General features: G+C 43.2%; 1 protein-coding gene across 3 annotated transcripts in view; it reads left to right on the plus strand.

The window, feature by feature from the left end:
- LOC126281508 (probable cytochrome P450 6a13) overlaps window positions 1-22152 on the plus strand; it is a 210936-nt gene extending 188784 nt beyond the window's left edge. For all 3 annotated transcript variants that reach the window (XM_049980530.1, XM_049980529.1, XM_049980528.1), the window contains exons 6-9: window positions 6094-6260; window positions 12309-12530; window positions 15342-15602; window positions 21822-22152. In XM_049980530.1, coding sequence (XP_049836487.1) covers window positions 6094-6260; window positions 12309-12530; window positions 15342-15602; window positions 21822-21991 — 820 coding nt within the window. In that variant the 3' untranslated portion in view covers window positions 21992-22152. The remainder of the gene's footprint in view (window positions 1-6093; window positions 6261-12308; window positions 12531-15341; window positions 15603-21821) is intronic.
- Window positions 22153-23002: the final 850 nt, after the last annotated feature.

Here is a 23002-nt window from a genome sequence, read left to right on the forward strand (position 1 = left end):
AAGTGGTTTACCAACTGCCTCAGTCTACCTCCTTCAGTATCTTCAAAAATTTCCCCAAAAATTTTGGGACGCGAACATATTCGCGCTCTTTTTAACATGCAGCTCAACTCTTCTCCCACAAGCTCCTTTAACTATAACTCGCTCACACCCACTAGTCCGTCACTGCAAGCCGTTCATACCATCCTATCCAACTTGCCCATTCTCACTGATTCAGCCCAGCTCATTGTCATTATCTCTTTGTGTCTCTCTAAGGGCCACCGTCCCCCGCCTTTTACCCACATTCTCCTTCGTTCTGTCTTACTACTACTGTCTACTTTCACTGACACTGTCACCATCTCGCTCTCTCTTTTTGCTACTATCTCTTTCAGTCCTTCTCACTGCTGCTGCCTCTTCCCCCTGCCACTATCTCTCTCTCTTCCTCGTCTCACAGTCATAGACTCTATCTCTCATTATCAATGGCTCTCACCCATTTCCACTTTCGCTGTTTCCTTATTCCTGTCCTATTGCCACTGTCTCTTTCACTCTTTTCCTAGCACTGTTCTGTCACTGTGAACCATGTTCCAATCTTGTTGTGTCTCTCTTTTACTCTAACACTGACATTGCCTCTTTCAGGAATCTCTACATGAGAAACACTCTCTACAATCTTCCAGTGTTTATTAAATTTCTGTCTCTTTGCCTCAGTATAAAAAAGTGCGAATATGTTTGGACGTCAAAATTTTGGGAAAATGTTTAAACGTACTGAGGATGGTATAATGAGGCAGCTGGTCTCCATTCTACAGTTCGAGTCTTTTAAACAGGAGCATATTTACCTTTCATATGCTCCGGTAAGAGCATTTTCCCCTGGACCCCTTCTTTTTCCTGCTACGGCAGCACATGTCACTCATATGAAATCAACTGCACGGGTCAGTAAAATTTTCGTAGTTTACTTGTGACAAATTGAAATAACGCAAAAATTAATTTTATAACTCAGACCGGATATTACGTGCACAAAAATTTTTCATGTGCTTCAACGCTAACAGAGGCACTTTACAACATATTTTCCTACGCTACCGCACTTTACAACCTACGTTTTCGCCTCGCACCGGATTTTATGTGCGAATTTTGCGTGTACAAGTGTGGTAAATTTGAACCTCTGTATCTCGGAAATGCATAAAGATAGCAACATAATTTTCAAGGTTAATCGAACATCGCAGTCTTAGGAATATATTGTAAAAATTACACCCTTTTGATGTGCACAGCCGTCTTGGTATCTCTGTCTCGGTTTGTGTACCCAAAAAGCTATGTTTCTTCGGTATTCCTCGATAAAGGATAAAGAGTTTTGAAAACAAGTAGATGGCACTTCTAGAGGAATGCCTATAGAATATAACGTTAAAATGTGAGCAATTTTCTATGGTTATCTGAGTATTTTAGCTGAAGAAGTAAGGTAACTTAGAACCTCTGTATATCGGAAACGGATAAAAATATCAAGAAAATTTTCAAGGTTGCGTGATATCATGATCTTAGGATTATATCATAACAATGTCTACCATTTGCTGTGCGTAGCACTCTTGGAATCCGCGGCTCATTTTTGGTAAGAAAAAATGGTAAAAAATTTGTGAGCGTTTTCTAAGGAATCGCTCATGAACTAAAGGTATCTCCATAAGCCCTCTAGGGCCTACCTCGACATCAATTGCAAAAAGAACTAACTGATTCGCTCCATTTATCTGGACAGGAAGAACTGTATAATTTTCAAATTTTGATTCTGTACTGAAGGATAGCGACACTAAGACAATCCTTCTGCTGGGTATACAAATGGTCCCTAGCCCAAGGGGTATCCAAAACAATTGATTTTACCTTTCTATCATCAACAGAACGCGAGGTATAAGACCGAGAAGAATCCCGTTTTTATACGCAGTGTTCCGATATTGTTTACCTAATTTAAATGTCATAATACAGGGTGTTTCAAAAACAATATACGTATTACAGAGTATTATTTTGTCCAAACTATCGATCGCTACGCCTTGGCTCGGCTACTGGAAACGAATATATAGTCTAGTTTTTGTTAATAGCCGTTAGATGTCAGTTGTCTTCTGTTTTGCTTGGTAACCATCATATGTTTAAAATGGCTACTCCGCAGCAGAAATCAGTTTGTGTTCTTGAGCTTGCGAAGTGCAATTCCGTGATTACAGTGCAAAGACGTTTCAGTTTGAGGTGCCAAATTGATCCTCCGAATGGGCGGAACATTCGTAGATTGTATCGACAGTTTCTAGATCAGGATGCGTATGTAGAGGAAAGATTCCTGGCCGCGCTCGTGTTCCTGAAGAAAATGTTGCACGAATTCAAACTGATTTCCAACGTAGTCCTTCAGAATCAACTTGTCGTCCCAGTCTGGAGTTAAAACTGCCTACAGTAACAAGACGGGGCACCTCCTCACTAGAGTCCCCAAGTGCGTGAATATCTGAATGAAACTATACAGAACAGATGGATTGCTTGTAACGGAACTGGCGACTTAGCATGTCTCAGCTGGGCTCCACGTTCACCGGATTTGACACCCTCTGACTTTTTCGTGAGAGATTTCGTTTATGTACCACCACTCCCACAGAACCTGGAAGAGTTGAAGAACCGGATCTGTACTGCCAAAACATCAGTGATGAAGGACATGCTTGTCCGAGTATGGGAGGAATTTGAGTATCGATGTGATATTGTTCGTGTCGTCGATGGAGGGTATATTGACATTTGTAATCTGAACTTGAGAAGTTCGAAAATATGTGTGTAAAGTATCATATTCGTATGTCTTAAAGTTTAATAAATATATGCATTCGAAATACGTATATTCTTTTTGAACACCCTGTGTACTTACGTTAAAGATTAAACACTATAACGCAAGTATTAAATTTACAAACAGTGCGTTTGTATTAAACTCATGGCTCGCAACCTGCCGAGACTATAATCATCCAGTGTGACTTCCAACAAGCTTTACACGTAGTTTCAAACCTTTTCAAGACTTTTTCTCACAATATAATGAAATTCATCAATTAAAACGTTAGTATCAGTCATGACGTTTTAATTTATTACTTCTTTACTACAAACTCTATTCGCAATGCATTTTATAGACGGCGTACTTACAAGGAAAATGGTAAAGATGTCACCACATGGAAAAGAAGGAGAACGGACAGAAATAAAGTTCATGCTTGACACAGGTCAGACTCGCAATATGAAAGTCGATGTCGGACTCTCAAAAAAGGAATATGCCCTTCTCGGTCACTATTGCAAAATTTGCTCCTTTTGTTCTTGGTGGCTACTAAACTGTTGAGGAGAACTTGGGGGATACTGTCCCACTCCTCCATCAACGCGATTTTCAGTTCTTGCACGCTTCGGGGAAGGAGTGTTCGTTAGGAAACACGTCTGCAAAGAGCGTCCCTGGCACGCCCTATAGAGTTTAGGTCCGGGAAGTATACAAGCCGTTCAATAAGTTCAATATCTTCATCCAGTATGTCCGACACTTCAGAGGTTCTGTGCCGGCGAATATTGTCTTCCATAAAAAGAAAGTCGGGACCTACCGCACCCCTAAACAGATGGACATGATGAGAATGCAATACCAATATGCTCTAATGGTATCTCGCGAAAAGATACGCAGCGGTGTTCGACCGTTTTATATAATGCCCGCTCACGCCATTACATCTAGACCATAATAAAGACTCTGATGAACATTCAGTGACGGGTGAAGTGTTCTCTCTCTCTCTCTCTCTCTCTCTCTTTCCCTCTCGCTCTCTGTCCACACTAACTGGTGCCCAGAATCACTTGCCACAGTGAAGCAAGATTCGTAGAACATCACTCTGGACTACGGTTGCTGACCGTAATCAGCATGTTCCCTACACCAACGAATTCTTTCTCGGCGGTGGCTAGTATGAAGTTGGGTACATTTAACAGGCTTCTAAGCATACAAATCAGCCTGATTTAAGTGCCGAAAAATATTTAGGGTAGAGACAGGTGTACAGGTAGCGGTTTCATAGTGTGCAACTGTGATGTCTTATCCTTTACACCACTATGGCTACGTATCGATCCTCTAGCGGAGTTGTGGGCAGCAAAGGATGCCCAGAATGCTTATGCATATTGTTTCCACCTTCAACGTCTTTCTTAATCGTGAGATGACATTTTTGGACACAGCTATTACTGTGGTCACAATAGCAACACTTTGACGGGCTTCAGTTCCACAACAACCTTCCTCAGATACCGTACAGTATCAACTGTCGAATGCGTACAGAACGTTCGTGCACAGAGTTCGCTGCAGTTAATACCTTCCGCCTCTACATCTCCTTTTACTATCGTTGGTTGGCTGTTTCATAACCATTGTCAGTTATTCCATAGCAATTGACAGTTGTTATTAGCAAGTCTCAGTTCTTCCTTAGCAAATGTCAAGCTGTGCATATTATTGTATGACATATAGTTCAGGATATATCACGTCACAAATATTCAGACGCGTCAGAACTAGCTAACTAGCTGTTAAGTTTCCTGCCCATCTTCAGAAACTGTAGTATTATGCACTGAAGTTCCAAAGAAACTGGTATAGGTACGCGTATACAGGCACAATACGGCACTGCGGTCAGAAGTGCCTACACAAGACAAAAAGTGTCTGGCGCAGTTGATAGATCAGTTTCTGCTGCTATAATGGCAGGTTATCAAGATTAATGTGCGTTTTAATATTGTGTTACATTTGGCGCACGAGCGAAGGGACACAGCATCTCCGAGGTAACTATGAAGTGGGGATTTTCCCATATGACCATTTCATGAGTGTACCATGAATATCAGGAATCCGGCAAATCATCAAATCTACGACATCGCTGTGGCCAGAGACAGATTCTAACAGGAACGGGACCAACGAAGACGGAAGAGAATCGGTCAAAGTGACAGAAGTGCAACCCTTCGACAAATTGCTGCATATTTCATTGCTGGGCCATCAACAAGTGTCAAGGTGCGAACCATTCAACGAAACATCATCATATGGGCTTTCGGTGCCTGACTGGAAACGTTTCCTGGTAGAACGAGTCTCGTTTCAAATTGCATCGATCAGATGGACGAGTACGGGTACGGAGACAACCTCGTGAATCCATGGACCCCGCATGTCAGCAGGGCACTGTTCAAGCTGGTGGAGGCTCTGTAACGGTGTGGGGCACAGTTGGAGTAATGTGGGACCCTTGATACGTCTAGATACTATTCTGACTGGTGACACGTACGTATGCATCGTGTCTGATCACTTGCATCCATTCATGTCCATTGTGCATTTCGGCAGACGTAGGCAATTCCAGCACAACAATGCGATACCCCCACATGTTCAGACTTGCTACAGAGTGGCTCCAGGAACACTCTTCTGAGTTTAAACACTTCCGCTGGCCACCCAAATCCTCAGACATGAACATTATTGAGCATATCTGGGATGCCTCGCAAAGTGCTGTTCAGAAGAGATCTCCACCCCCTCGTACTCTTACGGATTTATGGACAGCCCTGCACGATTCGTGGCGTCTGTTCCCTCCAGCATTACTTCAGACATTAGTCACGTCGTGTTGCGGTACTTCTGCGTGCTCGCGTTGGCCCTACACGATATTAGGCAGGTGCTCCATTTTCTTTGACTCTTCATTGTCTAATGAAATATATGCAGGAGCAATGAGTAATACTTATTGCACCTGCATATATTTTAGGACCATCTGACTGAGCTGTGTGCACATTATTATTGACACTCGCAGATAATGCGATGGGGCATGATCTTCTGAAAAAGGGCACTAAATGCCCGAAACCGGTCAAGAAACTAAATTTCTTATATGCAACTGGTTGCTTATTATTTCGTTATATAACTAGCTGTTTCATACATAGGAGTTTGATTCTTAGAGGAATCAGTGATGGGGTAGGGCGTATTGGTGTCTTCTGATGTACCGTCTAGTTGGTTCGATCAGTAAGGTAGAAAACGATTTTGCACCGCTTAAGTTTGAGTTCCGTAGCACATTTAGAAAATCCGACGTTCATCTGCTCTCGCTCAAAAGTACTACGTTACGTGAAGACGTCACGCACTTCTTTCCATGTGGGGACTGCTCAAATGTTCCTGGTGGTGTTGTGCTGCAGGATTCTGCCGCTGGAGGTGCACAACTTCCTGTGTGACGTGGTGTCCCGGACTGTGGCGAGGCGGCAGCACGAGGGTGTCTACCGCAACGACTACCTGCAGATGCTGGTCGACCTCAAGACGAAGGGATACCTGGACGGCGCGGGGCAGGAGCTCGCCAGCAAGTCATGTGAGTAACGCCAAGGGCACACGTCTTCCTCAAGTACAGTGGCACTATCTTAGGGCAAGGTCATGCTTTACGTAACTCATTCCTGGAACTTAACTAAATGTCTCTAAAGTGTTCTGCACTAGCCACATGCATGATTTTCATTTGTCTTTTTCATCGGCAACGTCTTTTCCAATTCTATTTACACCGTAAGATGTCGTCATGTATGACCCAAATTTTTAGTCCAATTCAGTAAAGCGCACTATGTTTTCAATAGTGAATCAAATAATGTGGCTTTGTTGTCACCAAAACACCCATCCCCTAAATAAACGTAGACCAGGATTAAATCATTCGAACATTCATTCACTATCTTAAGAGACAAACAACTGAAGATCTGTGTCGCAGTGTTGAACTTGCACTCAATAAATCAGCTGATGTCTCCACTCTGCAGAATATATAGCTTGTAGCTATCCCACAAAGAATGCAATAGAATTGTGAAATTGTGTTTTGGAGACACAACACACCTTTCTACACTATTGGCCACTGAAATTTCTACACCAAGAAGAAATGCAGATGATAAACGGGTATTCATTGGACAAATATATTATACTAGAACTGACATGTATTACATTTTCACGCAATGTGTGTGAATAGATCCTGACAAATAAGTACCCAGAACAACCACCTCTGGCCGTAATAACGGCCTTGATACGCCTCGGCATTGAGTTAAACAGAGCTTGGATGGCGTGTATAGGTACAGCTGCCCATGCAACTTCTGTATCCAGAAAGGTCCGTACAGGACCCGCAACATGCGGTCGTGCATAATCCTGCTGAAATGTAGGGTTTCGCAGGGATCGAATGTAGGGTAGAGACACGGGTCGTAACACATCTGAAATGTAACGTCCACTGTTCAAAGAGCCGTCATTGCGAACGAGAGGTGACCGAGACGTGTAACCAATGGCAGCCCATACCATCACGCCGGGTGATACGCCAGGATGGCGATGCCGAATACACGCTTCCAATGTGCGTTCACCGCGATGTCACCAAACACGGATGCGACCATCATGATACTGTAAACAGAACCTGGATTCATCTGAAAAAATGACGTTTTGCCATTCGTTCACCTAGGTTTGTCGTTGAGTACACCATCGGAGGCGCTCCTGTCTGTGATGCAGCGTCAAGGGTAACCTCAGCCATCGTCTCCGAGCTGAAAGTCCATGCTGCTGCAAACGTCGTCGAACTGTTCGTGAAGATGGTTGTTGTCTTACAAACGTCCCCATCTGTTGACTCAGGGATCGAGACGTGGCTGCACGATGCGTTACAGCCATCATCTCGATTGCTAGTGATACGAGGCCGTTGGGATCCAGCACGGCGTTCCGTATTACCCTCCTGAACCCACCGATTCCATCTCCTGCTAACAATCATTGGATCTCGACCAACGTTAGCAGCAATGTCGCGATACGATAACCCACAATCGCGATAGGCTACAATCCGACCTTTACCAAAATCGGAAACGAGGCACCACAACAACGTTTCACCAGGCAACGCCCGTCTACTGCTGTTTGTGTATTAGAAATCGGTTGGAAACTTTCCTCGTGTCAGCAGGTTGTAGGTGTCGCCACCGGCGCCAACCTAGTGTGAATGCTCTGAAAAGCTAATCACTTGCATATCACAGCATGTTCTTCCTCTCGGTTAAATTTCGCGTCTGTGGCACGTCATCTTCGTGGTGTAGCAATTGTAATGGCCAGTAGTGTAGAACCGCCAAGTGGTGATACGTTTGTGAGGACGGCCACACAATGCCGCAAGCAAAATAGGAACTGAATAGGAAGTACTGAGCTGTAACGTTACTATCACATATCGCTATGATATATTAATTCATTTTCTGTCACGACTTCACAGTTATTTTAGTGAGCATATTGGAAAGGCACCTTTGCACATGGCACGCAGGGATGATGTGACTTCGGAAACGTCTCTGCCGCTTCTTTTGTTGGCAGGTAACAGTCTTGTGTATTTCATTACGTCAAGAGGGCACTCTCTGGAGATACGGGCAGTTTCGTGGAATCTGGGAAGTGACCTGCTCCACAGTTATCGAATGCCAGGCACTCACCTGCAACCCCTGTGGTCAGTGAATGATGTGGCTGCATCACAGTCCGCAGAGAATAATTGAGCATGGCGTTTCCGCCTTTCTACATGCACTTCAGAGAGTTAGAAGCCACAGCGTGGTCCAAGCAGTGTGCGTGAACCACTTATATTCATTCTAAACATTTGTTTCAAGCAATACTACTGAATCGCTATGGACAGCATTTTTTGGAACGTTATGTTTACCAATCATGAATACCCAGTACCAACTTCATGTTTTGAAATTTGCATCTTGTATTCGAAAGGAGGAAACTTACGTGCGGTTTCCCCTGATTTTTCATAAATTTAACATTTCTCACCGAATAGATTGGCAGCAGAATGGAGTCATTCCCTCCACATAGAGTTATTTGAAAGTAGGGCTTTGAACTTAGAGTCTGGGCATTCTGCTCCAGGCCGTCGTAGAGAGTGGATTATATTTGGCAGCTGTCTCATACTGACTGGAGCACACAAGTGTTTACAATAATGTAAGTGTTGTAGCTGCGATAGTGCGATCCATATTATGTGAAGCTCATTACTTGCTTACTTTTCCACGCAACTTGTGTTGCTTACTTTGGTTGTAATTTGTGGCTTATAGGTGTAATGTAATTTCAAGAGCTGCCTAGATACGTAGATTCTGTTCCGTGTATTCCATACAGTCGTACATCCTTTTTTATACCTCCTCACAATGTTAGCATCATTTTTTGTAATTTAACAGATGAGTTGTATAGAACTTTGCCCTGTTAATTACATTGTAATTTATGTCAGTCAGTAGAACAAACAAATAACTGTCAGTCTCACTCTTGGCTTAGATTTCAAGATCCTTTAACTGGTTCTACAACTTGTTCTGATTAGCCGACCGGGTTAAAATAAATATAACCTGCCGTATATCCAACTGGTTCAATCCACTGTGTTGATGTTGCCGCTGTGCACAGAGGCCATCTAGAGGGATAATTTACTCGCCGTTTTGTGAAAGCAACGAGCATTCCACTTGCTCGTCCTGCATCAGTACGATTTGTTTTTACTTGTTATCCTGTCACGACAACGAGTATTCCACTCGTTCGTCTTAAGTTACTGCAAGTTGGTTTTATTAATTCAGGGGCGAGAACTTTCTAAGCAGACAGACGATAGATTCAGGATCTTTGGTAATACACAACCCAACAAAGCATCCATTTGCTAGCTAGCATTTTTATTTCAAATTCCTTGGAAATTTAATCACGATTTAGACCTTTAACGAAATTTCCTAGGAAAATAAACTTCATCGCATAATTATTCCTAACCTATTGAAAGACAAAAATCGGAAAACAGATTGCGGTTGCCGTCATTTCGGGGAGAGTTGGTAGCTTATTTAAAAAGACAGCAACCGTTTAAAGCTACTCCAGGTTTAAACGGTTGTTTTTCTTCATTCTCGATGTATGATAATGAAGGTAGCACCAACTGGAACTGACCCACAGTACGTAACCTCTTTTGGCGGAAAGACAATGTCACCTCCAATGTCTCAGCAGGTAGGCTTTGCCCCCTGCCTGCTCTTGTATTTGCAACCCTGCGGCTTTGTCTGTGTACTCGGTTTCAGTACATGTGCTCTGTGGCGATTTTCGTTGCGTAATGTCACTGATGCCTGCCTTCAGCGAAATATTGTGTTTTGATTAATTCTAATTTCAAAATATATCAACATTTTTGTAACTCTTTATTTCTCTCTTGTAAGTGTGGGACCCCCTACAAGTAGGAACATTGCCGATGTCTTAGATGATCAAATACTGGCTAGGTTATCAGTTTAAATTACCACTAGCCTGTTAACGTTTACCGCACCCACAAACTGGTGCAAGCTCATCTCATTTTCGTCCGGAATTGCAAGAGCTGTGGGGGAGAGTGGGGTGTGGTAATCACAAGATATGAAACTGCACCGAACTACGCAGTACGCAAATACCTCCACACGATCAATTTGGCGTTTATTGTCCAGTACCCTCAACAGGCGGGTAGGTAAAAATGCACATCTCTGGTTTGCACATAAATTAACTATGGAGGTTGGTCAGTCATATTTTGGGTTAACATGGATATCCAACGCGTCTCGTCGCCACTGAGGATAGTTTGATGGTTGTACTGTGTTGAGACAGCCTATTGACCATATCTCTAAACATTTCAAGCGATGTATCCGTCGCTGAATTCGATAATGCACGTAAACACCGCACTCACCTCTTGAACATCTTCCTCCAGGAGGCAGGAACAAGCTAATTGGAAAGGACAGCGATGTCTGTTGATATACATCGTACTTGGGACCAACATTTTCGCAGGAGCCCTCCTCACACATTGCATTACCTCAGGAGGTTGCCATCATAGGATGAAACTGGCTTAATCTGCAATTCACAGGATGAATACCACAATGTTGTTTTACCCAGTAGCAGATTTTTATTTCACAGATGTGTGCATTCGAAAATATTGCATTTATCTTGATTACTGTTTTGTATTCATTTCCTACAGAAGTTCACTTCGTCATTTTTTTGTTTCATGGGGCTTATTATTTCATTCTGTGCTCCTCTTGAATCTAAATATATAGACTTTAGCAGATATACAGATGGCGAAAAACTTTTTACTTCAGGTTATAAAGCACAGATTCAGTGCAGGGTGTCCCACTCGTAAAAGACCCTGGGAAAAGTGTCATAAAAACCTTAATAAAAGAGTACATGACACCAAATTTGTAAATGACATACCTTCATGGCTGAGAAATGAAGGTACATTACAAAAGGTGCTGGAAGTGACCTCCCTCCACCTGTATAAATTGTTCAACATGGCGCTACATGTTTGTGAATGTTACTACCAGAGTACTGGATTTTACGGAGGATGATCTCATATAAATTGTCAACGTAGCAGCATCTGTTGAATGTGGTGACAGCGACATTCTGCAAACTATGTGTAGGTCTCGTGTTCCAGAGTAGCTTGGTTTACTGTTCATGGTGTTCAGTGCGACTTGCTTCTTACATTGATGTTTCATTCTGTCGTTGTATCGATGTTCTGTAGAGGCTCGCATCTTTCTTGGCGAAACAATATTGGGTAAGTTGTTTCCTTAAGCCATGTCAGCGTCTCGGTTATCGACATAAACCATCTAAACTCTAGATTCAAGACTCGATGACGAAGATGGACATAAATAAAACATTCTTACATCTGCACGGCGGGAAGCGCCGGCAGTTATCAGAAGAAAGGGTGTGTGAAGTAAAGACACTATTGTTGGCGTCGCGCACAAAATCTCGGAACCTCAGTGTTGCCACATTTCATCGATGCTGCCTAGTCCACAAGTTCCATGAGAACATCCGCCGTGAAATCAAATATTCTGGCAGCAACATTCACGAATATAAAGCGCCATATTAAACTGTGTGTACAGATGGAGGTGATTCATTTCCAGTGTCTCTAGTTCTGTCCCTTAATTTCTCAACCACAAAGGTATGTCATGTACATATTTCGTTTCATATTATCTTTCACAAAAATTTTCATAACACTTTTCCATGGGCCAATTATGAGTGGGACACACATTCTTTCGTTTTTTCTTAGAGTATAGAGTCCCAAAAATTTGGATGTCAGTATGTTTGTGGCCCTCGTTTTGTTGTGTTAATCAATTATCGTGGTGGTTACGCATCTCACCGTAATTGTAACAATCGTAGATTTGTTGTTGAGCAAAAAAATGGTTCTGAGCACTATGGGACTTAACTTCTGAGGTAGTGGTCGTGCGGTTCCAGACTGTAGCGCCTAGAACCGCTCGGCCACCCGGCCGGCTGTTTTTGAGCAGTTGTGTAGAAATGCAAGACAACATACAGATTTTATAGGGAACTTTGTCTGATAAGCTCAATAACGGGAAATAAACCAAAATTTTGGTAAGAACACAGTAACATTAAACAGACTTGTTACATCCAGTGAGACCACTAAAGTCAGTTCTGGAGTCAGAAAATGTCTCCTATTGTTGCACAGTCTTTACGGACCTGGACATCGCGGCGCAGGTGATGACGTTCGTGGCTGACGGCATCCACACTAGCTCCACAGGGATGTCCTACCTGCTGTACGAGCTGGCGCTCCACCCAGACATCCAACAGCGGCTGCGTCGCGAGCTGCAGGAGGCGGTGAACAAGCATGGAGGCCAGCTCGGCTATGACGTCATCAACGAGGCGGCCTACCTCGACATGGTCGTCTCAGGTGAGCGAGGAGCGCATCGCGTTTACTGTCACAACGCTGCAACATACTACTATTAGAGCAAAAGAAGCTTCTTAAGAAATGGTTTATTCATGCAATAATAATCCTTTTCTTCAGCGAACATGATAAGCGCAGTGCACAAAATATTTGTCATCCTTAGGAGACAAAGCACTGACATAGTGTAACACTCCCTCTGGCTTTGATGATGGTCTCACCTTGGAGAGAAAGAAAGCCGACAGATTTCTTCGAATGTGTCATATCCAATAGAAGCCACTCGTTGGTGATTAGATCCCATGTAGCAACCAAATTACGAGGATAGAGGCTGCTATGTTCCAGTCACATTCCAAATAGTCCCAGATATTTTGTATGTATTTAAAACTGGATCACATAGCGGGCCAGTTAGTAGTGATAGAGTGTCTGAGTTTTCTTCACACCTAGTACATACAAGTGCCAGCCCATGAAGATTTAGAAGAAATGGCAAATACTTGGCCACCAAAAATCCATCCTCGTTCATGGTTACGGTGCACCGACTGAGTAGGTCCAAGTCATCAAACAATCTCTTCCAGCCCGAATTATAAGCTCCAGACACTGCATGTTAAACGCCTCTTTGGTCCATCGATGCACTTTATGCTTTGCACATCATCATGACTAATCAAGGCAAACTACATGCCTCCAGCCTGCTGCAGATCAATTTCTCTGTTGTCTGCCTCATTGAAGACGTGCAGTTTTAAAAGCCGCTGCGATCAATGGTCTTTGCGAATTAGTCGGCTACAAACGCTCATTGCATGAAGGTCCTTTCACACTAATTGAAGACTGGCTGTCATCGAGTTGTGGGTATTTACAGGAGCAATTTCTGTCAGTTATGTAAGCAACTGTCAACCATAAGGAGTAACACTCGTCTCCCATAGCTGACAGGTAGGATCATTCTCTAATCACTATTCTTACACCATTTCACACGGCTGCGAGTGGTACACGGTTCCTTGTAGACAGTTGCTACAGCAAGAAATTGGGCAGCTTAATTTATGGTGTGGTCACCGGCACTTCCAAGAATGATAGCTCCTTTCTGCCATTCTGTGGGGTCTCTATGTTGACCCATCTTTCAGTTTTCATTAATACAACCGGCAGGAGTATACAGTCCACTTCACTGCCATGATTCACGTCGGCGGTGAAAGTTTACACTATCCACAGCGTTCCAAAAGACCACTGTGCGGTTTCAAGGGGGTGACTATAGTCCACAACACCTCTCCTCCCACTGATTTCAGGAGGTGGAGCAGTAGGGGTCTTGAGAACAGCTGCTTCATCCGACCTCCCTCCAAATCGTCTGTGGACACACTGGCATCGATCTGACAGCCACAGACAGGAGCGCGAATCATCTTTGAATACCGAACATTGACACTCAACGTCTCTGTTGTCAGCGTTAAACGTTGCATAGCAACTCTACACCTCAACTCAGTTTCCAGTTATTTGTTCCCAAAGGTTCATGGTAACGCTCTGCAGTTAACCTCTGCCTGAATTTTAGCTTTTGTCATGTCTTTATTCATCAGAGCCAGTCGAACAACCACACAATCTTTTCGTCATGGCCGGCCGGTGTGGGCGAGCGGTTCTAGGCGCTTCAGTCCGGAACCGAGCGACCGCTAGGGTCACAGGTTCGAATCCTGCTTCGGGCATGGATGTGTGTGACGTCCTTAGGTTAGTTAGGTTTCAGTAGTTCTAAGTTCTAGGGAACTGATGACCTCAGATGTTAATACCTATAGTGCTCAGAGCCATTTGATTTTTTCGTCATTTAAACGATCTTGAAGGACCCGTCCCTAATCTTTATGCTACATTGTTGCCCTGAAAGCTTCTTGTTACCATTCCCTGTCCTGTCACTGCACTACAGCCAGTTGTCTGTGTGATCTGTCAGTATAATGATTCCTTGTCCCTCATTCCAGTGATTAAACCTTTCTCAAAATCCAAAATATGGTAACAACCAGCACGTGGCCATCTTCTGGACATGCTGTGCTGCAGTCTCTGCCTGCAAAGTTCCAGCAAGATTATGCCAACACTACAGCTGTCAGGTAATCATGCCCTTCTTCATCTTTTGGAATGGCTTATTTTCTCTACTTGCCCCTATGAAGACAGCTGTTTCGTCAGATCACCGAAGTTAAGAAATGTTGACCATGTCTGGTACTGGAACAGATGAGCCCTGGCTATGCTATGCACTGCTGCCCTTTGCCTTTACAGCAAACGGAAGGAGGTATGACGCTGTAGAGTTTCTGATCATGACTTTGGGCCTATTTCCTGGATTACATTCCAAATCTCTCTGCAGTGGCTAATGAAGTGAAGGCATGCGTTTGTTGATTCTGACCTGTCCTTCAGATGATGACGTTAACCTTTGTGACCCCCTTGATGCTATTCAAAAGGAATATGGTATTGCTGGCACCAAGTTTCACCCTCTCCCCTCCCTTCATTAGTAACACAAACCCAACACTGCAATATACAAGCACTCCACCGTCATCTACACGGCACACACACTTGACATGTCATAACAGGTGGGAGGAAAGCAATGGCAAACTACCTCCTTAGGACATTGCCTAGAACGGAGATGCACGATTTCTTCCCCATCAAGCTCAATCCTTGAGTATGGCACTACTTTGATTTTTGTCCCACATGCACTGCAACACTGGAGTATGGGTTTTGTAGCATTCGGTCAAGATGTTGATAGTGTAACAGTGTACAGTTCCATCTGTGTAAATGAGAACACTGCACAATGGAAATCGGGAAAAATACTTGATGGTACACAGTAATCAACTGTGGTTCCGCCTCCTGTTCCAGAGTCCCTGAGACTGCACACACCGTTCGCCCCGCTGGAGAAAATCTGCACCGCCCCATACAATCTGACGGCGCCCACGGGACAGACGGTGCCGGTTTCGCCTGGCACGGCAGTGGTCCTCCCCATAAGCTCTATACACGCCGACCCGCAGTATTTCCCCAACCCGCACCTGTTCGAACCAGAGCGCTTCTCGCCCGACAACAAGGACCGCACAGCCAAGCTGGCCTACATGGCTTTCGGGGCAGGACCCCGGGCATGCATTGGTAAGTAGTCGGAGCTACCCTTAAATGTGGCGGCTGCTGTGCGAGAACGGTGTATGTAAGGGAAATGGGTAAAATATGATTTGCAGGCAGGAATATATCTGGCAACCTTAGAATTTGTGTGGTAACAGAGAGCCCGGCAATGCGCCGCAGTTGCTAAATATGTATGTAGTAATTTCCTCCTTCGCGCTCTCTCTTTGGCCACTCCTCCTCCTCCCCTCTATGTACATTTCCTCATCCCCTTCTCTGTCTACCTCCTCTCCCTCCTCTCTCTCTGACCTTGAGCTTTGTTTATTCTTATAGCGAACAAAACCTTGATAGGAAACGTAAGTAGCTTAAAATAGGACGATAAATTGGTTGGAATCAATGCTATATGTGGTATCAGAGAGACCTCTGTAACTATTGGATTTTTGAGGATAGTAGCTTCAGTGGTAGTATTTCACGCAGATTTAATCTGTAACGTGTAGGGTTACAAACTTTCGTATCATTCAAATTCTGTAGTAGTACTCTAATGATAGGGTGATAAACCATAAATACAAATTGTCCGCCCGGTTGGCCGTGCCGTCTAGCGCACGGCTTTCCGGGCGGGAAGGAGCGCCCGTCCCCGGCACGAATCCGGCCGGCGGATTTTTGTCGAGGTGCGGTGAGCTGTCCGGTCTGTGGATGGTTTTTAGGCGGTTTTTCCATCTGCCTCGGTGAATGCGGGCTGGTTCCCCTTATTCCGCCTGAGCTACACTATGTCGGCGATTGCTGCGCAAACAAGTTCTCCACGTACGCGTACACCACCATTACTCTACCACGCATACATGGGGGTTAGACTCGTCTGGTGTGAGACGTTCCCAGAGGAGTCCACCGGGGGCCGAGCCGCACAATAACCCTAGGGTCTGTGTGGGGCGGCGGAGGGGTGAATGCCGGCTGCAGTGGCCGTGCGGTTCTAGGCGCTACAGTCTGGAACGTGAGACCGCTACGGTCGCAGGTTCGAATCCTGCCTCGGGCATGGATGTGTATGATGTCCTAAGGTTAGTTAGGTTTAAGTAGTTCTAAGTTCTGGGGGACTGATGACCTCAGAAGTTGAGTCCCATAGTGGAGCCATTTGAACCATTTTTTGGAGGGGTGAAGTGGACTGCGGTAGTCGTCGTGGGGTAGCGGACCACTGCGGCTGCTGCGGGGACGGAGCCTCTCCGTCGTTTCTAGGTCCCCAGATAACATAACACAACATAAATACAAATTTTCTATTTTCTGTTAAAAGTGACTGTGAGAAATAAAATAAAACAGCACTTTGGTGTGAATGCAAATTTTGTTTAAAATTATGTACAAGGAGAAAGAATATATGTAGAAGAAACAATCTGTCTAATGATTTAAGTATCCTGCTATCACAGTTCAAACTAACTATGAGAAATAAAACTAAGTTGTACATTGTGTGCGTGTGAAATTTTAAGGGACCAAACTGCTGAGGTCATCGATCCGTAGACTTACACACTAAGGACAACACACACCCATACCCGAGTGATTACTCGAACCTCTGGTGGGAGGGGCAGCGTAGTTCGTGACATGGCGCCATTTTAATAGCACAGCACAGTACATTCTCTTTCTCGCGGGCAGTTTTAAAAAATGGTTCAAATGGCTCTGAGCACTATGGGACTTATCATCTGTGGTCATCAGTCCCCTAGAACTTAGAACTACTTAAACCTAACTAACCTAAGGACATCACACAACTTAGAACTACTTAAACCTAACCAGCCTAAGGACATCACACACATCCATGCCCGAGACAGGATTCGAACCTGCGACCGTAGCAGTCGCGCGGTTCCGGGCTGAGCGCCTTAACCGCGAGACCGCCGCGGCCGGCAGGCAGTTTTAACAGAAAACCTATTTATGTTGTTTTAAAAAAATGCGCAGCCTATTTCCGTCTGACTGTTTATTAGATCATTTTGTAAAATCTTGAAGTAAATAGGTCAAGAACTTTTCGAGATATTTGACAATAGCGTTTTCCCTTCATATATGGTATGTATTTTAATATAGGATGGAATGGGTATAAGTGGAGATATTTCTGTTGTTGACTGAGAACAGTGTACTGTAGAACATTACATCGGTGTTTAAGTCATCTGCAGACTAATAATTATTATTATAATTTTTAAGTTGGTTAATACCTCCAAGTATATGGGGGAGGGGGAGGGGAAGCCATTAATACCTACTTTCTCCTAGGCATAAGGTCAGGTGTTGAACGCAAAACGAATAGTCTACACTAACAGGTGAAGCCCCTTAGTGGGGCACCACGACTTTGCGGGAAACATTAGGCCGTAAAGTTTGTGACGTATTTGTGGGAAGACTGCTCCATGCAGGCACCGAGTGGTTCGTGCAAAATGGATCCAAACAACGTTGCACAAAACAGGTGTTCCTCTTTCTTGGTGAACAGAGTCATTGTGTTGGATCACTGCAAATTTACTGGCGCAGGGATGGACTAGCCTCCATATTCGCCCAGTCTGACTGCTTGTGACTATTTTTGGTGGGGCACATTGAAAGACACGGTCTACCGAACCGTCCCACCATGCTAGACAACCTTGAAACGGATCCGATGACAAATTCGTAGTTCGTTTGCGTCATCCCCATAGTGTGAATGGTGGACATTTTGAAAAGACTGTAATGTGGTTGCAAAGACTTCTCGCAGGGGACGAGTTTAATAATGCACGGCTATCCTGTGCAAGGTGCACAGCATAAAATGCCATCTGTTAGCAGCTCTTCAAACTATTTAGAAATTTTTACATAACATCTTAATCAAAGTCTTACAGCTTTACAATCAACATACTTTTTGATGTACTTGTCTGTCGATATGACAAGATAACTGTCCAGTCCAACATGTCGAAACCTGCCCTGAAATTTTTATACAGGAAAAATATACCGAAAGAAATAAATTTAATAATTTTAGTCGCTAACACAGCTCGAAAGCATTTTTTTTTAATGTTGCAAATTGCCAGGTTCGTAGCTCGACGGGAGGATAAAGAAATGTATACCCGTGCCGTAGCTGTAGCAGACAGAGCATCCGGAACACGGCAGGCTCTTGCCCCTAACTGACGGCACATCGGTAAGCAGATAACACGGCAAATGCGATCGTAATTTGTAAAGCGAATTTCAGTTTCCATTGACAATTTTTCTGACACAGTTGTTCACATTTTGAAATACTTCCAATTAATAAGACGTCTTTTGTTACAAACCAAAAGAGCAGCCAGACTTTAATTTTGCTGTGACTGCGACATAATAGATAAGTCCTAATCGGGTCTAGCTGCTTCGGGAGCTGCTCGCAATCAGGATGTGGCTGCTCAATAACACAATGATAAAGGGTGTTGAGGCAGACACTACTCTCGTCTCACTCTTCTTGTTGCGGTTAATCTCATCACAGGGCAGTATTTTTGGTGCTGTGTCACTTGCTGTAGCAATAATTAACACACACAACCCACACTGTCATTCAAGTGGGCGGCTGGCGCGGTTGATGAGAACGCGAATATATGCCACACTGTAAACCTTTATAAAACACTGTGAGGGATATAATTTGTCACGAATCGGTAAAGCTTTGGTGAGAGTGAACCCACGGCGGTGGGGATTCACCCAGCCTGTGTGACACGAATCGTAGCTCACAGCTCCGTCTGGAAACGATGAACTCGAATTCTCACTTACACTTCACTCAATTAGCGCTGGTGGCGCTTGATAGTCGATATTGACTACCATCGATAGTTTGACGCAAAAATGTCTTTATCATCTGGTAAGGGATTGCGGGCAGCTTACAAGTTCCTATTAGCTCGAATCAGCATCTCACTGAATATCCATAACAATTATCAGTTGCCTTTTTGGTATCATTAAGTGTTAAAAATGGCAAGAAAGCTGAAATTTTTTTGTTTTTGCTCCTTAGTATATAACTACTAGTAACATCTCTCTTTGTGCAGGTTCCAGAGTTCAACAGTAATGCGGAATCCAGTTAATGTTTCAGGTTTCCAAACTTTCATGGAAGAAATACAAAGAATGTTGTATACAACCGAAGTCGCCTACTTCTCCTGAAGACCTACTTATATGTTATTCATTACTTAATTTTTAGGAAATTCATTCGAATGATGTCGATATTTCGCTAAAATCTATGGAAACAGTTGAAGAAACCGGAAGTAACTTGGACGATTCTGTGAATTGTGGTTCGAACAATTGTACTAATTATAGTCCAGAACAAAACCACAGTATCTTCCTAACCCAAACAAAACATGTACAATAATAGCTTTCACTGACAAAGATAATGTTGTACATATTTGATTAAATGAACTAGGGAGAAAACGCTTAAAGTTAGGCACTGTTCAAAGTCAGTTTCGTTTAGTAAAATCTGAGCGTGAACTGTATAAATGGAAAAAAGGTATGCATCATATACAAAATATGCACCAAAATGAAACTCGCAGAAGTTTGAAAGAAAAACTATTTTAAAGGTTTAGAACAGTTCGTAAGAGTTAATCCACCATTGCTGAAGGAGGTGTACGAGACTGGGTCTCCTGAATTGCAAGTAAGATGAACATTACTGATGTACAGGATTCCTCGATCTGTTAAATAGGTTCAGGAAATTACACAGAAAACTATGAAGCTTATAGCTACAAGATTTTTATAAATTATAAATAAAAGACGCCATTAATAACTAATACTATAGAATAATAGCTAATACTGTAGAAGCTAATACTGTACAAGAATTCGAAGCTTCTTGCTGTGTATGAAGCAAGTCAGCTTTCGTGGCAGAATGGCGTGCAAACCGCACTTAATCGTTTTGAGGGAATAAAGACAGAGTCGCATCTGCAGTCGGTGGTTGTTATGACGTATTCGTATATAACAATGCCAGTGATCGTATCAGTGGATTACTGTTTTCGCAGCTTCATATCTGTCTTCAGGTACCTCAAAGCAAATCAGGGGCAAAAAATTTTATAAAAAGGTCTGATTAATGGCAAAAATTTTGTAGTCGACGTAGTAAAATCTGAAAAAACTTGGTGAGAAAATTTTCCGAATATCATCCGAAACGTCTTCTTATCAGTTTAAAAAAATTTATTACCTTTGTAGGACTCTTGGCCTTTGACCTATGAGATTTGGACGGCAGAAAGGCTGTTAATATAATTCGGATTCTATCCGGAACAAATAGTGTGATTCAATAAAGAAGTTTCGACAGCGTAAAGCATTTTTGAAGAGATTGTCAGGCAGTCCAATTTCCAATAGTTCTTTATCATTTTACGTTTATTAACGGAGCTGTATTATTACACTTATTCTTTCATGCATTGTCGGTTTGCATCTCCACGATTTACTAATTTGATGAAGTATGCTTGGTATGCAGCACACTATGCAGAACAATGGCCACGACTATTTCTCACTCCATCCTAATTCTGTCTAAATGTAACTAGTAATTACTGTGGAGTGCCTTAATGCATCCATTTTTCTTTTTATCACGTGTGCCTGGTTTTCGTCATCCAGTAGGCACTTGGTATTTTTGTGACGACGACAACACGGAATAAGCAAGACACTGTTTCATTGTCAGCAAAATATGCAGTATTGAAAAGTTATCTTAAGAACTGTGATACAAAAATGACTGTAAAATATTTAATCTCAAGAAATTAAGGTCCAACTGAAGAGAGTCGTTATACGCTGCCTTGATTTTCTCACCTCTGTTAGTAACAATTACATCTACAACAATTTAGCTGATAATGTGAATTGTAAGTTACTCGAAACATTAATGAGCTGAGAAGCTTTTAGTTTGGTTTAAGAGCGTAAAGTTAGCGTGTGCTTACTTTGGATTTATAGCGCTACGCAGCACCACGTTGCCTTCTACAGCTGCGTCTGTTTATTCACCGATTCACGTGCTGTGCAGCAAGGGCTGTACAAACTGCTCCTATAAACGGTTCTTCATGTAGCAAAAATGAGTATGTTTACCGTATATATATATATATATATATATATATATATATATATATATATATATATATATATATATATATATACTTGAAAAATTTCTGGGTAGGCTTCGGCTTGTCGGACTGGACAACTGTCATGTTAGTTTTCGAAGTATTTAATTTTGAAATCAGAGGCTCCTTCGGGTGGACACGGTGTAATTACTAAATTGAGGGTAAAATACACGAAATAGTTGTTCACTTAGGATTGAAGCTTTTCGATACTTGCTGGACAACACAGTCACAGTGAGTTTTCTCTTTATGACAGGGCAGCGGTTCGCGTTGTCGCAGGTGAAGATGGGCGTGGCTGCCATCGTGCTCAACACAGAGATCAGCTGCAGTGCGCGCACCCCGAAGACCATCAGGCTCAATCCTCTGTCAGTCCTCCGGCTCTGCAAGGATGGCCTGTGGCTCAACTTCAAACCACTGCACCACTGACTCATTCCTCACCGTTGACGACGCGTGGAAGATGGAACGTTTCTTTCTTCTAAATGTTAAAAGGATTTTTACTTAATCGCAGACATGTTTAAAAATCATCTTGTTAACTAGTTTGTAATCCAAATACACAATGTTAATAAATAAAACTCTGATAAACCATATCGTTACCCTGAGACCTACTTATACTTCATAACCCTGAGACCTACCCGTAGCTCATTTTAAAAGGCGTTCATTCGACCCCATACTAATAAAATGGAACCAAAATGTACAACTGTCATGGACATATGTACCTTCTAGCCGTTTGTTCAAAAAATTACTCTAAGCACTATGTGACTTAACATCTGAGGTCGTCAGTCCTCTACTTAGAACTACTTAAACTTAACTAGCCTAAGGACATCACACACATCCATGCCGGGGGCAGGATTCGAACCTGCGACCGTAGCAGCAGCGCGGTTCCGGACTGAAGCACCTAGAACCGCTCGGCCACATCGGCCGGCTATTCGTTTGTTGTCCAGGGTTGCTGGTCAATGGCTTCGTATATTGGGTGAAGTGTTGTTTAACTTTGATGGCCTTTGTGACTGCAGAGTTGTTCAGGAGAGCGGCAAGTTCCGGATTGCATTAGACAACTGCTGCGTTGTTCTTTCTAAAGCGGAGCTACTCACGTAGGTCCAGTGTAAGCTAAAATTATCGTACGGCAGCAAAACTTGGTAGATTTTCTAATGCGTTAATGTGGTACCGATTTACGCTAGAAAAATATTAGTTCCAATTTTGGCCATCAGGTGCAAATCTGGGGCTGTTTAGCATCTCGTCGACGTCTCTAATGCTCACATGGAACAAATCGTGTAAGCGGCACTTAATAACAAATTCAATATTACGCTTTCCTCACTTTTTTGCCCTTTTCTGCTCACGTTCCATTCCTAATCCATTACATACGTAAACATTTCTATACGTCTTTCTTGCGTTCACAGCGCCACATTGCACCTGGTGGCCAAAATCGGAACTAATTTGTTT

This window comes from Schistocerca gregaria, chromosome 7 (assembly GCF_023897955.1).
Source record: "Schistocerca gregaria isolate iqSchGreg1 chromosome 7, iqSchGreg1.2, whole genome shotgun sequence".
NCBI lineage: Eukaryota > Metazoa > Arthropoda > Insecta > Orthoptera > Acrididae > Schistocerca > Schistocerca gregaria.